We start from the raw sequence: 15,119 nt of genomic DNA, 5'->3' as shown, positions 1-15,119 counted from the left end.
TGCTTTACAAATCTTCAAAACTATGCAGTAGGAAACCTGGTCCTATTTTCCAACATTCTAATTCCTCCTTAGACCACCAGGGTGAAATTTTAAGAGTATTAGAATCAAAACATTCAGCATTCTAAAGTTGATTCTTAAGAGTAAATAATTTCTAAATTAATCTAACCTTGTATTTCTTGGAGAGAGTTCAGAAGGAAATAAAATTCCTCAGTGCAATGTCAAGTGTAGGAGGCTATGTATATATAGTTCCTTGAAAGCCAGTTTTAAAAAACAAAACAAAACAGAAGACAACCTGTACTAAGACTTCTTAACCTAAGAGGAGCCTCAGAACAGGAAATGAGAGATTAAACAATAATGACAGGTAAATTATTTCCTAGACTTCCGGTGACTCTTGGCAGCAAAACGTTGTCCTTTTGGGAAAAAAAAAAATCATAAGCCACAAAGTGACTAATCAAGTGACTTAGGAAAACCTAATATTTGTCAAGATGGGCTTATAGCAGCTTGCTGTGTCTTTGCTCTCAAAAGAGAACTCCACACACAGCAACTTTTTGCCATGTTGCATCATTTTCCCAAAGCAAAATTTAACAATTTTCTGGATAATTTGATTAAACAAGTCAGGGCCCTAAGTTGGCCTTCTAGAGCTTGAATTATAAGGTCAACATAGGGTGAAATTCGATGATACCAGATACTGAATCCAGTTCTATCTTTCATGGCTTTTCTAATATAAGGAATTTGGTATGATGGTGAAGTTTCAGAATCTAAAACCAAATAGACTGGAAACAACACCTCCGTGGTCAGCTAAGTTAAGAAAACATTTTTGGCTAAATTTTAAGAATTGATCTGTGTATACTGCATGCCTGACACACAAATGACATTCAATAAATCTTTGTTAAACTAAAGCCATTCTTCTAGTTTTGAATTATCCTCATGGCATTCATTCTTAATACTGTATATAAAGAAAAAGTCTAATTGTTAATATTTTAGGCAAGTCTCTTGAATAAATCAGTTTTAAGATAAAAAAAAAACCTCTGCAAAATAAAGGTAAGTCAGCAAATGTGCAAAAACAAAGGGAAGTGTAACAATGATATAGACAAATTAAGCTCTCACATAATAAATACAGATTACTAGAATTATCTCCAAAAATCATCAAATCCAGCTTACTATAAAGCAGCAATCATAAGATAAAAACAATCTTATAGAGAAGTGATTAACTATTTCGTTAAAATGTTAACCTTAACATAAAATGTTTCTTGCACTTGAAATAAAACGTAAAAGAAGACAAAACAGCTCAGTTTAATTTCAAACGTTAATATATTTTCTATTTTATATTGAACATATGCATCTGTAACCCCTCATTTGCAGCAACTATCACATCCTCATAAAAGGGGCAAAATTTGTAAGATGCCTCTTAAAATAAATATTCTTTTTTATAAAATAATAAAACTTCAAATAAATATTCTTTACACTAAACAATATGTTGAAAAAATTAGAAAATAAAGGTTGAATTTTACTGTAACTGTACAATATACATGAAGTCCAAAGGGAAATCAGAGTCTTACAATAAAGGCTTTCTGTAAGGCAAAATACAATCTAAAAACATACTGATTGATTCACATTCTTCCGAATGTACAACATATTAGTATAATATTTTGTGACTGTGCCATGTAGTATGGCACAACTTGTTTTTCACAGTTGCAAATATTATTGTATATACAAAAATATAGCACATTATCTCTGGAGAAAACAATGAAAAAAAGTCATCTGCTAATTTACAAATTTTGCAAGTACTATTCACAAACAAAAACTTTGCCTAGGAGTGTCTGTGTTGCTTTAGCTTATGCAATACGTGGGTCACCAAGTTCTGTATCTCATTCTTTGAGCTCCATTAGCTGAGTTCTAACAAGCATATCAGTTAAAACGGCACATGGACAAAAAGCATTTCACTGCAAACAGCAAAGACTATCCCAACCCTCTATTAACAGTGCCAAGATTATAACTGTTTTAGTTGGTTGCATATGTGGGTTAAAAAATATTCTTATTACTGTAATATTCCTGATTAATGATGCTATGTTGGTTTTTCAAAGTTCCTGGGGGGGACAGTGGGAACTTTGCAGCAAACTGTGTTTGAATTTTTACAACGGCATCCAGGCCTGTTAACCCGGTCATAACACCCCTGGCACAATTTAAGGCAACCCTTGGCTGGAAGGTAACACCATAAACAAGGCAAAAAGAGAGACATGACACCCATGGCTGACCATCGTGTACAACAGTGAGACTGGCTGCAAGAACATGGGTTGTCAGCACAGTTGTCCTCATCATCATTAGAACAGTGATAGAAGAGACCTTTCACACAGCACACACAAGTCCCATAGTCAATCACGTTCTGGGCTGAGCAAAGGCACTGCTTGTCGCAGATCCAGTCTGATGGCAGAGGCCTCGGGTAGGTGCACTCCTTACATTTGCACTTGCCACAGTCCTCACACCTGTAGGCGTGCAGGCCCAAATCTTCCTTGCTCAGGGGCTTAAGCTCACCTGGCTTGAGCTCAGATTTGGGCTGCACCCGGATTATTCCATCACCAACCGGCCCCGAGAAGGATGGTCCTAACAGTCTCTGTTCAGAGGAGCTGCTGCTGGTACTTGTCCTCGTACTGCTCCGTGACCCTGAGCTGACCGTGCTGATGGACCTGGACAGAGGGGCTCTCGCAGAAGAATGGGCCTGCGAGTGCTGGAGCCTGGGAGGCTGTCGGTGCTCGGGCAGACCATGGAGTCTCTCATGTTTGTGCTGAGTGGAGGGGCGAGGAGCAGGCTTGAGCCCGGGTCTTGGGACCACAGTAGGCCCCTCTGTGTACTCATTGGTGTTTCGGATGGCTCTGATCTGATCCAGAGACAACACATGTACCTGCTGGGTGAGGGTGTCTCTGAGGTCGGGCTCTCCACGCTGCCTGCCACTGTCACGGGGCGCCTGCAGCAAGGGCTGCGACCCGTTGCCACTCTGAACTCTGGCCTCCATCAGGTCTTGAAAGTGTGGTCACTCCAGTAGGCTTAGAACACATCTGAACTCCTGTGGAAATCAAGAGGAAAGAGCACTATTGACATTCTTAAGATATTTCCCACTCTCCGCCCATCTGAGTTGACTCTTAACTTCCCACTTCCCCTAGAGAAACAGCATTTGAAATGCAGTGGCAGTGGGCAAGTATTAGAATAGCCATATGATCAATGATGTACTAAAAAGTAAAAATTATGGCTGGGTACTGACAGTTCTGTAATCTCGTGATGTACAGCAACACAAAGCAGATCTTTGTTTGAATTGCTTAAATAACAATTCTTTATTCAAATAAACATACAATTTGGAAGGCTCAGGTTCAATGTAAAAATTGCAAGAAAGTAATGTTGGAATATAACATTGCTACCAACATTCAAAATTTGAAACAGGTTTAAATGTGTCATGGTCCTTTCTGCCTTAAGTATCAATAAATGCAATCTAGAAAATTCTTTCTTGGCTCTTACTTTTTGCTTCTACATCAAACACTTGAACTATGATTTATCCAGTATTCTGTAACGTTTTCAAATCCCATAGGATAGAATGACATACAAAAAGCAAATTATCCCCCAAAAACACTTATAAAATTTTACCATCATGCCATTTTTAAAATTAACTATATAGTAGCACAAAATCATAGAATTTAAAAAATCAATTCAAATACTTTTAAGTGGGAGAAACACATTAAAACAAACTTACACAACAAGCAACAAGACAGGAACTTATTTTCAATATCTGAGGATCAACCTGACCCCCCCCGCCCCCGCCCCAGAACACCTTAGATTCTGTAGCTAAAAGGTTGCTCTCTCTGTTTTAGAAATAAAGTATGTTGAAATCTTAACTTATTTTCTCGTTTCAGAAAATAAATTGCAACATAAACCAACTGGTAATAAGAGGAAAAGTGTTTTAAAAATTCAAGCGTCACATTTCAAACCTACCATTCTGTCAAGTAATTCCTTAAACTGCAGAACTGCAGTCCCTCTTAAATTGCAAAATTATCATCCCCTTTCCCAAGCCTACATGAAAATAAAAAGTAATACAGGCAAAAGTAGACCTGTATCCGCTTTTTAGAAAAGAGGGCCGGAGCGAACAAGGCAGGTGACAAACGCCTCCCAGTTGCGAACAAGGCTGAGCTGGAAACCGGATCTGCTCACCTCCAACAGAATGGCAGACAACACTGCTCTTAGCTTTCACTCGGTTTATCGTCTCTATCGGCGCCCCAGCACCGTCCCCAGCAGGTGGGACACAGCCGGAACCCCGGGGGACTTTTCTTCAGGCGGACTGACGCTGTCCAAGGGCCAAGCTGGCCCCCCTGCTTACGATCAGACGCACAAGACAGGAGGGGGCCGCGGGCGCCTCCGAAAGGGACGTGTCATGAAACGCAGGAGCACACTTCCCCCGCCTCCCGCTCCACAGCTAAGATCTCCCCCAACTCCTGCGAACTGCCTTCCAGCCCCAAGGAGCCGCTCCGCTCCCAGGCAGAGGTCACGCAGCCCACCGCACGGCGTTCCTGCAAAGGCCCTGGAACACCGGGCACAGGTTTCCTACCCCCACACCGCAAGAAAGCAAGCCCAGCCTAGACACGCAGTCGGGACGCGAAGGTCTAACCCACGCGCACACAGCGACTCCACGATACACTGACGAGGCGGGCACTGCCTGTAATCTGCACACGCCTATCTCCTTTTGGGTCGAGAGAAAAAAGATATCATATTTCTTAAAGTGAAAGAAAAATTGCATTTTAAAGAAAAGACATTTTCCAGGGCCCCACTGCACGCGCCGGGCGTGCAGGATGCAGATCCCCGGACTGGAAACTTTCGGCGCAGATCTGCTTGCAGTGGAAAGTAATATCTTTGGGGTGAAAAAATAAAAGTATTTTTCTAAAGTAATTTCTTCTGATCCCTGGCCTCCTCCTTCGCACCCCCCCGGCCCCCCCGCCCCTCTGCGCTCTCCCAGTTTCCCCCTCCCCTTTGAAAGTGCTTTGAAACCCCGTTAAGAACAGTGTGTGATCAGACTAAGGATTAGGGGGAAAGGACTTCAGCACTAGGGTGGGGCAAACCGACATAGAAACCGCTTTGTAAAAACCGCACAAAACTCTAAACTAAAAAAACAGCAGCAACAACAAAAAAATAATTAAAAAACTAGCGTCTTTTGCCACCTATTTTCAGGTAATGGAAAATGATCGTGACCACTTGATGACTTTCTTCCTGCGCTGGGTCAGCCCAGCTTCCAAAAATAAAAAAAGTGTGACCTAGGCTGACCACGCAGAACGGAAAAGAGAAAGCTGCACTTCCGAACCACAGAGACCCGGCGCCAGGCAGGGCGACGCTCCCACCCGCACCGGGCTAGACTCTTTGCTCACCGGGCAGCGGCGGGGGCTTCTCTCCGCCCGGCACCCCACCGTTTTTTACACCCTTGGGGTCTCCTGCCCCCCTGAGGCGAGCAAACCGTACACCCCAGCCCCACCAGCGCCCCCGCCTCGGGACAGCCTCGCCCAGGACTTTGCCTTCCACCAAAAGGAGGAACAGGTTAGAAATGCGGGCGCCTGCAACGGCGACCTGGAAAACACAAAGTGTTTTTCCTCCCTCTCCCGCTCTCAGCGCGGATTTCGCGGCCAATGCAGGGCTGGGAGCAGATTCGAGGCGGCTTGTCCTCCGCCCCTACCCCCTAGGACGCGGGCGCACGGGGTCGCCAGCCGGGGACATTGCAAAGGGCGCACACAGGAGCCCCCTACAAGGAAGGCCGAGCCCGAGCCCCAGGCGAGTCAGATCCGCGGGCAGCTCCTCGGATCTTCGCGGGGAACCTGCAGGGTTAGAGAAAGGGAGGCTCGGGGAGAGACAGACCCCACTCCCGGCCCGGCTGCACCTACTCCATGTTGCCCACAACGCGCCGGCCACGGCGCCAGGAGGGGAAGAGCCAAACGCGCCTCACCGTGATCGCGGCTTTGCAGCAACCCCTCTCCCTTGGATTCTCTTCTGCGATGTGCAAATAAATCCAGCCCCGATGCAAACTTTTTTCTCCTTCTTTCCAAACTCTGTCTCAGTCCAACTTCCGAGCAATCGGCGGGAGAAAAAAACGAGAGGAAAATTCGGAGCCAAATCCCCCGCCGATGAACACTCCGGGGTTCGGGGCTGGAGACGACCCCCCTTCTAAAAGCACACGCGGAGTATTTCCTCTTCTTTTCTCAATGAACGAGAGGCCGAAGCACCAAGTGCAAGTCCTTTTTCCTGGCAGATGAGCGAATGAGAAAAGAAAACGGCCTTACAGAGAACCTACAGCCAAATCGCCAAGTGGTGCGGCCGCGGCCGCGTCGCAGCAGAGGCGGCGCGGGGGCGCGGGCCGGGCCGGGCCGGGCGGGCGCGGGGGCCTGGGCGCTGCGCGCTCCGCCGGCCCCTCTCCTCCGCTAGCGCTGCGGCGCGCAGCTCTCGGCGGTGCAGACTGGGCGTTGTGGAGGCGCGGCAGCCAGGCCGAGGCGGGGGCGGTGGGTGCGGAGGAGGAGGAGGAGGAAGAGGAGGAGGAGGAGGGTCTGGGGCCCGGCCGGGGGGGGCTCGCCGTTGGCCTGCGCCCTCGCCTTTCCGGAGGAGGCAGGGAGCTCTGCGGCGGCCGCGGCAGCAGTAAATGGCGTCATGTGGATCCGAGGCGGAACAGAGCAGTTGTTGTCCCAGAGGATATATCGCATCCGGTCCCAGCTCATTGGCTCCGCGGGGCTACATTCACTCACACTCCAGCGCCCGCCAGCGCTCCGAGCCGCAGGAGGCATTCAAAAGGGCAACCACGCCGCCCCGCGCGTCCCCAGGCCAGTCCTGCTGCCCGGGCGCCGTCACGCGGGGCCCGCCTGGGCACGGCGGGGTCAGTTTATCTAGTTTCAAGGGGACACTGACCTTAAGGTTTCCCCAGAGGCAATGAGGATGAGCCAGAGGCTCAGGCTGACTTAGGGAACTTTTTCCTCGCCACCAGGAAAGGGGGAATGAACATTTAAGACTAACCCGGACCATGCAGTGTTAGCATTAAAAACAAGTTGCAGGTTTTAAGACTTTATCTGGAATCCATTTCAAGTCTACCGCTCCCCTTTTCTGTTCCCCTTCGCCGAGGGGGCGACGGGGATTGAAGGAGGGGGAGGGGAAGGGGAGCGGGAAGTGAGGTGGGAGGGCTATTGGTTTATTCTTTGTCTACTGGATTAACCCGATTATACACCAGGCACCGGCACAAACCGCCTCCCCCACCTCCGAGCCTTGTACGGGAGGAACGGAATGCAGATTCGAGTTTCAAGTACCTTCTGCGCTTGCTGGGATTTGCTTTTGATTGTGTCGACTTGTAGTTTTTAGGCTTATTGGAGTTTTACTTTTTAAGGGGGGTTATCTATGGATGGAGGCTTTTTGAAGATTTTCCTTACTGTGTTGCTTGACACAATAGCTGAAGGAAATTCTACAGTCTAAGCCTTTTAAGTTAATTCAGCAGTACACACATACATGATTACTCAGGGCGACGGCACGGACTTCCTAAATGGGGGGGGGGGTTACTGTTTCATTGCATATTTCCTACTTCACTTAACCAGAAGAGTCGTCCTTCATTTCCACTCTCCTTGCCAACCTAGAACATTTCTCAAGGTCCTATTGTCCATGTTGAAAGTGCACTGTATTGTCCTACTTAAAAACATAAACATAAAGCTAGTAAATGCCTACATATGCACTGCTCTAACTGCCGTTCTTTTACTAAAAACGTGCCTGCACGTGGGATCACCAGTGGGAAATTAAAATGCGCGCATATACACGCCTAATATTGCATTCTAATGACTTACAGAATGCTTTTACTTTACAGGGAAGTACCTGTTTCTAGGGTCAAAACTGAATGGCACCTGCGATCTTGCCCCATACCGGATAAGAATTCTTGAAGCAGTGCTAGGAAAACGTGGTGCTTGGTTCCTACAGGTTTAGCCCAATTCACTCACAGCTACCCTGGCACTAGCTGCCTTCTCCTGAGTTCTTGCTCTAGAATGTCCCCGGCGCGTTCCCCGCCTCGCTGCGCTCTCGCCCTGCCTTCTCCATGTTTCTCTAGGGCTCTCCTTCTTCGCCAGGGTTTTGGAACTAGAGAGGGCAAGGGAAGTGGCACGTGTTATTTCCGGGCGCTGGCCTACGTTCCCCCACCCCTCGGGTGAGGGTGGACGAGGCTACGTCTGCCGGCTCCGCGGCGTCCCGGGGGCTGCGGGCGCGGGACAGCAGGGCCTCTCGGGCTACAGCCGCTCGCGCGACGCCCGAGTCCATTGAGGCTGCAGTGAACGCAGGCGCCGCTGCACTTATGGCCCATCCGGCCACCAGGGGGCGCCCGCCCGGCGCTGGGCTGGGACTGCATTCTTCCCCAGCACTCGACGCGGGCTGGAGGGGTTGCCTTCCAGAGCACGCATTAGGCCGGTTGGTTTAAATTGAATAGACAGATATTTATAACATAAACAATAGCTTTCCCTACCATCTCCTCAGACACATTTCATTGTGAACGCGAGATGAAGTACTTCGGTTCGGAACCCCAGCTTTTACCAAGGGAAAAGAGCTGGGGTCAAAGCCAGGTTGGTTGTGCAAGGCGAGTGGAGAACGTGCTGCCCGTGCGGGGCCAGCAAGTCTCTCGAGCAGAGCAGGTGAAAGAAACGCCTTGTCTTCATCTCCTCTGACCCCTGCACCCGACTGCAGCTTTTTAGGAGACACTTGTGCCCATGCTGTTCTCCCAGCGCTGCGGGAGCTTTGCAAAGACATGTCGTTAGGGATCAAAGCACGAAATGGAATTTAGGTCAGGAACTTGTAGCTGGTTATAGCACCTTATTTTTTATTGAGTTAATAGGAAAGAATCTAGGAATTTAGATCTATCTTCCGTGAAATAGAAGGAATTCCATGTCTTCCCGTGTGCCCCCTTCTCCCCCCACAACCTCCAGTTTGCTAAACATTTAACCTGTAACTTAAGTACAAAATAAACACAATAATCTGTTGGATTCTATAATAATTTACTCCTTAGTCTTTAATTACTGCAACTATTATTATTTTCCAGGCAGTGAAGTGTATAAAGCTACCATTTTGTGCCTCCAAAGTTTACTTAGCGAGTTATAATCCAAAAGAGGAATTATGTTTATGTGTATGTGTGGTGCATGCACAATGAGGTGTCTAGTGCAGCTATTGTAATGTGTTTACAAACTGATTCTCATGTTACATTCCAAAATTATAACGAATTAATTTTTGAAGATACTTCAGAATTATGGTAGAATCTTAAGCAAAACTTCATAATGAAAGCCCATTTGCAAATGTCTTATGGGAAGTTCTAGAGAGGCAACCCTGATGCACGAACAGGCGTTACCATTTGCCTAATGCTGAAAAATACCAAATCCATGGAAATCTTTGCTGCACCAATACTCACCTCCAAGGTCTTGGGATTCATCAAGTAACATACCTTCCTAGTCCTTGACGTGAAATGGGACTCTGTATCATAAACTTGGGATCTCTCATCTCTGGCTTCTTTTTATATTTTGAATTCATTTATTTGTATTCACTTCATTTTATAACTATAATCTCAATTTTTTTTTAAATGAGAGAGTATATAAAATATTTGAATTTTGCCTTCTCCAATCTTCGGTGGAAGGTACAGTATAGAGAAAGTGTAGGAAAAATTGCACTTGCTCACTGGTGTAAGCTTTAGATTTATGTCATAGTAATGGGAGAATGTAGCATTTAACAACTGTAGTTTCAGTTTCTTTCTGAGATTGAACAAACCACTTGGCTTTACTGGGTTCGGTCTGACTTTTGATAACCAGAGATAAATCTTGCAATGATATGATACATTCCTGAGACAAAGAATTAATCACTATTTGGTTATTTTGTTCTATTACCAAGGCAATCTATTTATATATTAACATTTAAAGGCAGCACAAGACATGGCAGTGTGTGCGGCTTCCAGGAATAACAGTTGGGGGCTTTAAACCATTATTTCTCCTTAGAGCCCAATTGCAATAGTAAAATTAACTTATGCAGTAATTCTTCAGGGACCTTCCTCAGGCAGAGGGCCTTTGTAATGACTGACCTTTTGATTTGGCAGCCCTGACTCTTGTCATTTCACTTTTGCATTGCTTTGATTTCCCAAATTCTGTTGATATTGTCTCCAGGAGGGAATTGGGAGTGGCTGTACCAAAAGATGGAAAGGAATTCAAAATAGAGCACTTGTTCTTATCTAGATTTCTTGGAGGCCTGGGTACAGTTTATCTCTGGATCTAACCTGCTTCGGAGATGTTCTTTGTCCCTAACTAAACTTGAGGAAAAGCTCTGAGGTTATCTCTGGGTAAGAGGAGTGGTCTTGAAGAGGCGACCTTGAGCTGGAGGCTCCTGTGGGTCTGGCCCTTTTCAGAGATCTTATTATACTCTGGAATCCACCTGGTGATTTTTACTGATTAATGAATACTCCTGCTAGATTCTTGCACATTTTTACTATAATTTATGCAAAGTCAGATATGGACTGAAGTTCTGTTAACAAAGTGAAAACAGAATTTCTCAACATGGTTTTTATTATTTTCCCCATATATTTGTCCCTTGATCTAAAGATCAAACTTCTTCCTTTGTAGGACTGATGTGATGAGTGCAGAGAAATCTAATCAGGGAGGAAGCTGCAGTCTTGCATTGCCTTTCCCTGAATAGCCCTAGGTTTATTTGTTTTTCTGTTTGTTTTTAACATTTGATCCCCTTTGTTCTGGAATCTTTTTAACCCAGATGCTAACACTTCCATATAAGTGAAAGTCATGAACTTAGTATTTGGATGTTACTGGCCAAGTTTAGAGTAGCAGTAGGAAGATGTTAGCCTCTGAACAAATAGGAGATTTTGGTTTTATGCTTCCCATTATGTGGACACTCGATCAACAGGGCATAGGAAGTTCAACCTGTTCTGAGGAAGATGTAGTCAAACAGATTCCACTGAAGCCATTCTTATGGTCCAGATGCCACACAATATCGAGGCTGCTAGCCAGGTCTAAATTAATCTCCATTAACAGATCAAGTCTAAAAATGTTCAAGTTGGTAAATGGACTATGATCGCATGCAGATTTAGTTTGTTTGTTCCTTTGGACAGGAAGTGTTTTGAAGTTACATAGAATCATTTGAGAATATCGTGGGTTATGTAAAACAACTTTTTTGTACATACTCTGTGTTGGGTGTAACGCTAAAGGATAGAGTACTCTAGGGATCTGGGGAGCCTATTTTAGGGCCGCCTTGGTCTTCTTTGGGACCTGGAATTGAAACAACAAAAGATTCTTCACCAACTCATTCTTAAAAAAAGAAAACACTTACTCTGATCTCTGTAAACATTAGATACTCAAATAAATGCTTTTCTCTGAATTCATGAAATCAAGAAGTGTAACTACAATAAGCATTTTTCCAGTTTTAATTTTGTAAAAACAAACTAACAGTTTTTGAATTTTTTAATGACAGAATCTGAGTCATTCCGCTGTCCTGGAAATTAACATTGTGTTTTGCATAATTATTAAGTAGTGACTGAAACAAGTTTGTTAAGGCAATAATTTTTAATAGGTGAAACAGTAGATATTTATTAAATTAAAAAATAAAACTTTCTGGAAATTTTATGTAATTGGAAAGAATACTGTAGGGAAACGCTAGTATTAAACTGTATAATAAAGAAATTAGCAAACAAGTTGATGATGGGTGGGTAGAGAATATAGATAAAAGTGCACTCAGGAATTTTTTATTCTGAAAAGTGCATTTGGCAAAAATCGACATATTATTAATTAAAATTAAGTATGAAATTGTAATTTAAAATAAGTTAGCACTTAGTTTTCAAGAACACATTTTAAAAATACCTTCAACAAAGCCACCAAATAATGAACAATGTTTGCCATTCATGACCTATGTCAAAATCTCCTTGAAATTTCGAGAAATATTCTTCTCACGCTCATTTTACACCACAGAGACATGCTTGTATTATACCTTAAAAGTTGTTGAAATAATGTGCTAGCAAAATGAGAAATTAGATTTTCAAAATCATTACTATTTTCCTTTTTAAAACTGTAATTCCTAATTGGAAATGACGCTCAAGTTTGAACTTTTAAATATCGTAATAGGTTCCAAAGGCTTTGGTGTTCAAGAGAACTGGATTGGATTCAGTCTAGACCACTTTGGACAAATCTGATTACAACCCCCTGTTGCTTACATTCACTCCTAGGTTTACATTACTCCTAGGATAAAGATCCAAGTCCTTTACACAACTTCAAGGACCTTGGGGGTCTGGCCACTTTCCACTCTCCTCCCCCCAGCCTCCTGTTACACTATATTCCCTGCTTTCTACCCTGCAGCTATGAAGACTACTTTTCAGTTGCTCAAATGTACCTCCTCCTGCAACAGGGCTTTAGTACATACTGGTCTCTGACACACTTTTCTAGACAATCCCTTTTGCCTTATTAACTCCTACTTATCCATCAACTCCCTGTTGTCATACTCTCAGGGAGGCTTTTTCAGACTTCTCTCACCAGGTCAAATCCCCCTTTTTCTTCTCATGGCTTTCTAAAATGCAGCTAACTATTTGTGCAACTGAGTGATAATTTCGTTAATAACTATCTCCTTCACTGAATTTTAAGCTCCATGAGGACTGGAATCCAAGTCTGGTTTTGCCTGCCATTTTATCCCCAGCACTGAAGGGCCTACTACATATGAGGAGCTCAAACATTACCTTTAAATACGATGAATAAATACATGACTGAAATAATTAACCTTAGAGGGGCCTAGGGTTGCTATGAAGCTTGAGTGACAAAGTATCTACCAAGCCTAGCGCATGGGAAGTTCTCAGTAAGTAGCAGTAGTAATTTCAGTTAAATTAGGTTTGGTAGTTTATTTGGTAAAATTAGCTGTTTTGCCTCCATAGTTTCTACAAGTTTTAAACTTAATTAGTAAACTCAAATTAATTTATGTATCTATTTGTTTGTACTTATACGGGAATAAAAATGTAGAGATTTAGAACAAATTTTAACTGTATTTAGCTACATTCAGCTAGTAATAGACACTATGTCTATAGAAATCTTAACCTTACATTGTTTTTTGTTTTCATGTATAACTTTTTCAAAATAGGTTTAGTGAAGAAGGGACCTATTTATTGGATATGGTTGTTTCTATCTAGAATGTCTACTTATCGAATTATTTGTTTAAAAAATCTTGAGGCTTGAGAATGTGAGTTCCCCTTTATTTGAGAGTGGCCTGAACATTGGGGCTATTATCCAACCCTGAATTTAAGTGTATATTTTTGGGATGGAGCCCTATGTCTGAAATGATGTTGAAGCTCCATCCCCTGTTAGAAAAAAGATGTGCATTCACTTACATTAAATTATGTAACGGCACAGGTATTTCCTGTATGCTAGAATGCTGTGATAGTTCACCATTCTAACTTCTTTGGCTTATTATGATCCTATAAGGGTAAATTTGTACATGACTTAGAATAATAATAATAATCAAACACAATTCTTGGGTTTAGAATCTTGGATTACACAAATCACGTTGCCTAGTATTCTGGGGAAAATACATACCAAGCACTCCCTCTTATTTCAGATCAACATGGTATGACCTTCTGGGGGCAGGATGCCTGTTTTCATGGCCATAGCCGGGGAGCTGTGAGCTCCATTACTTTGCTCAGTGGGTTTGAGATGAGAAATACCTAGTTTTTGACTGCAAGAAGCCGGAAATCTAAATGGGATGATGAAGCAAATTACTCATACAAATAGTAGGGACTCTAATTAGTCAGTTTTCACCTGTATGCTATTGATACCTGAAAAGTTTTTTAGCCCAGCAGAGTTAAGGAAGCTCATAAAGGAGGCGGACCCTGAATGGGGCAGTGGACAAGTTCTTTGATTGCTTTGGGCTCTAGCTTAGAGGTCTGTCATTCTTTCATTTTGGCAGTACAAATTTTAAGTGGTTTGTTAGGAAGCTAAAATTCTCTGCATACCAAGGGTGTGGGTGAAAAAGACTTTTATGTTTGTAGTACTGTAACCTTACAATGAAATTCAGATAAGACGGTTCTAGACAGAACCTGAAATACTTTGAGTTTCAAGAAAGAATCCTAGGCCAGGCACTGTTGGGCTCATGGCGGTAATCCCAGTACTTTGGGAGGCCAAGACAGGATGATTACTTGAAGTCAAAAGTTTGAGACCAGCCTGGCAACACAGTGAGACCCTTGTCTCTCTAAAAAAAAAAAAAAAAATAAGCCTGATGGGGTGGTTTGTGTCTGTAGTCCCAACTACTTTGGAGGCTGAGGCAGGAGGATTACTTGAGCCCAGGAGTTTGAGCTTACAGTGAGCAATGATTACACCACAGCACTCCTGTCTGGGAGACGGAGCCCTTTTTTTTTCCCTAAAAAAAGAAAAGAAAAAAAAAAAGAAAGAATCGTATAAATATATTGAAGACATCATTGTGGCATTTCAACCTCAGGCAGGGCCAGGGTTTAGAAATGTAGGCAAACAATTATTTTCATGTATTTGACATCCATTTCCCAAGAACTTCATACAGTTGATAGAATAAGTTGTTTTTATTCTCTACATTCTCAACTACTTTTCAAGTTATTAGTTGATCACGATACTTCTAAAATCTAAGATAATGCCAAATATCCTTTGTCAGCCTATGCTACCTGAGGAGCAAAGGGCCTCTTCCATGTGGTAGTTATTAGCATCGTGGTTCAGCAGGTGTTATAAATCAAATCAGCTGGGATCGGGAGGGATTTAGCGTGATTTCAGTAATAGAGTGGGGATTTTACCAAAAATCTCTGGTATACTTTTATGACCATTTTCCATCAGTTTATATTGAGTACTTTTTGCCCCAGAATCATCCAGAAATACCTGACCTTGTTATACTTTTTTTCTATATCACTGCCCCCCAAATGACAAATGGAGTTATTTATGTTTCCTGAATTACATGCTTGCTGTAAGAAAAAAAAGATCAAACAATTCATAAAATTATATTAAAAAAATCCCACTCATAGTTAATACTTGGTGAATATTTATTTTAAAAATTCTGCATTGCTAGTCATTAGATTCCAGATATTTGTAGGTTCGAAGACAGGTTGTTTT

At 43.2% G+C, this 15,119-nt stretch overlaps 1 protein-coding gene across 2 annotated transcripts; it reads right to left on the bottom strand.

The window, feature by feature from the left end:
* Positions 1 to 1,292: 1,292 nt before the first annotated feature.
* SPRY2 (sprouty homolog 2 (Drosophila)) lies at positions 1,293 to 6,476 on the bottom strand. Of its 2 annotated transcripts, none has more exons than XM_012637778.1 (2): positions 5,969 to 6,476; positions 1,293 to 3,061 (listed from the first exon to the last, which is right to left on the bottom strand). In XM_012637778.1, exon 2 carries the CDS (start codon positions 3,008 to 3,010, stop codon positions 2,066 to 2,068), a length of 945 nt encoding a protein of 314 aa, XP_012493232.1. In that variant the 5' UTR covers positions 3,011 to 3,061; positions 5,969 to 6,476; the 3' UTR covers positions 1,293 to 2,065. The 2 variants fall into 2 exon arrangements, with proteins under 2 accessions (XP_012493232.1, XP_012493233.1); XM_012637779.1 differs by lacking the exon at positions 5,969 to 6,476 and adding an exon at positions 4,195 to 4,673.
* Between the last annotated feature and the right edge of the window lie 8,643 nt (positions 6,477 to 15,119).

Source organism: Propithecus coquereli, unplaced genomic scaffold (genome assembly GCF_000956105.1).
Source record: "Propithecus coquereli isolate 6110/MARCELLA unplaced genomic scaffold, Pcoq_1.0 Scaffold123, whole genome shotgun sequence".
Classification (NCBI taxonomy): domain Eukaryota; kingdom Metazoa; phylum Chordata; class Mammalia; order Primates; family Indriidae; genus Propithecus; species Propithecus coquereli.
This window is presented reverse-complemented; position numbering and strand designations above follow the sequence as displayed.

Coding starts and splice junctions, on each gene's coding strand:
- SPRY2 (XM_012637778.1), bottom strand. CDS start 3,010: ATGGAGGCCAGAGTTCAGAGTGGCAACGGGTCGCAGCCCTTGCTGCAG.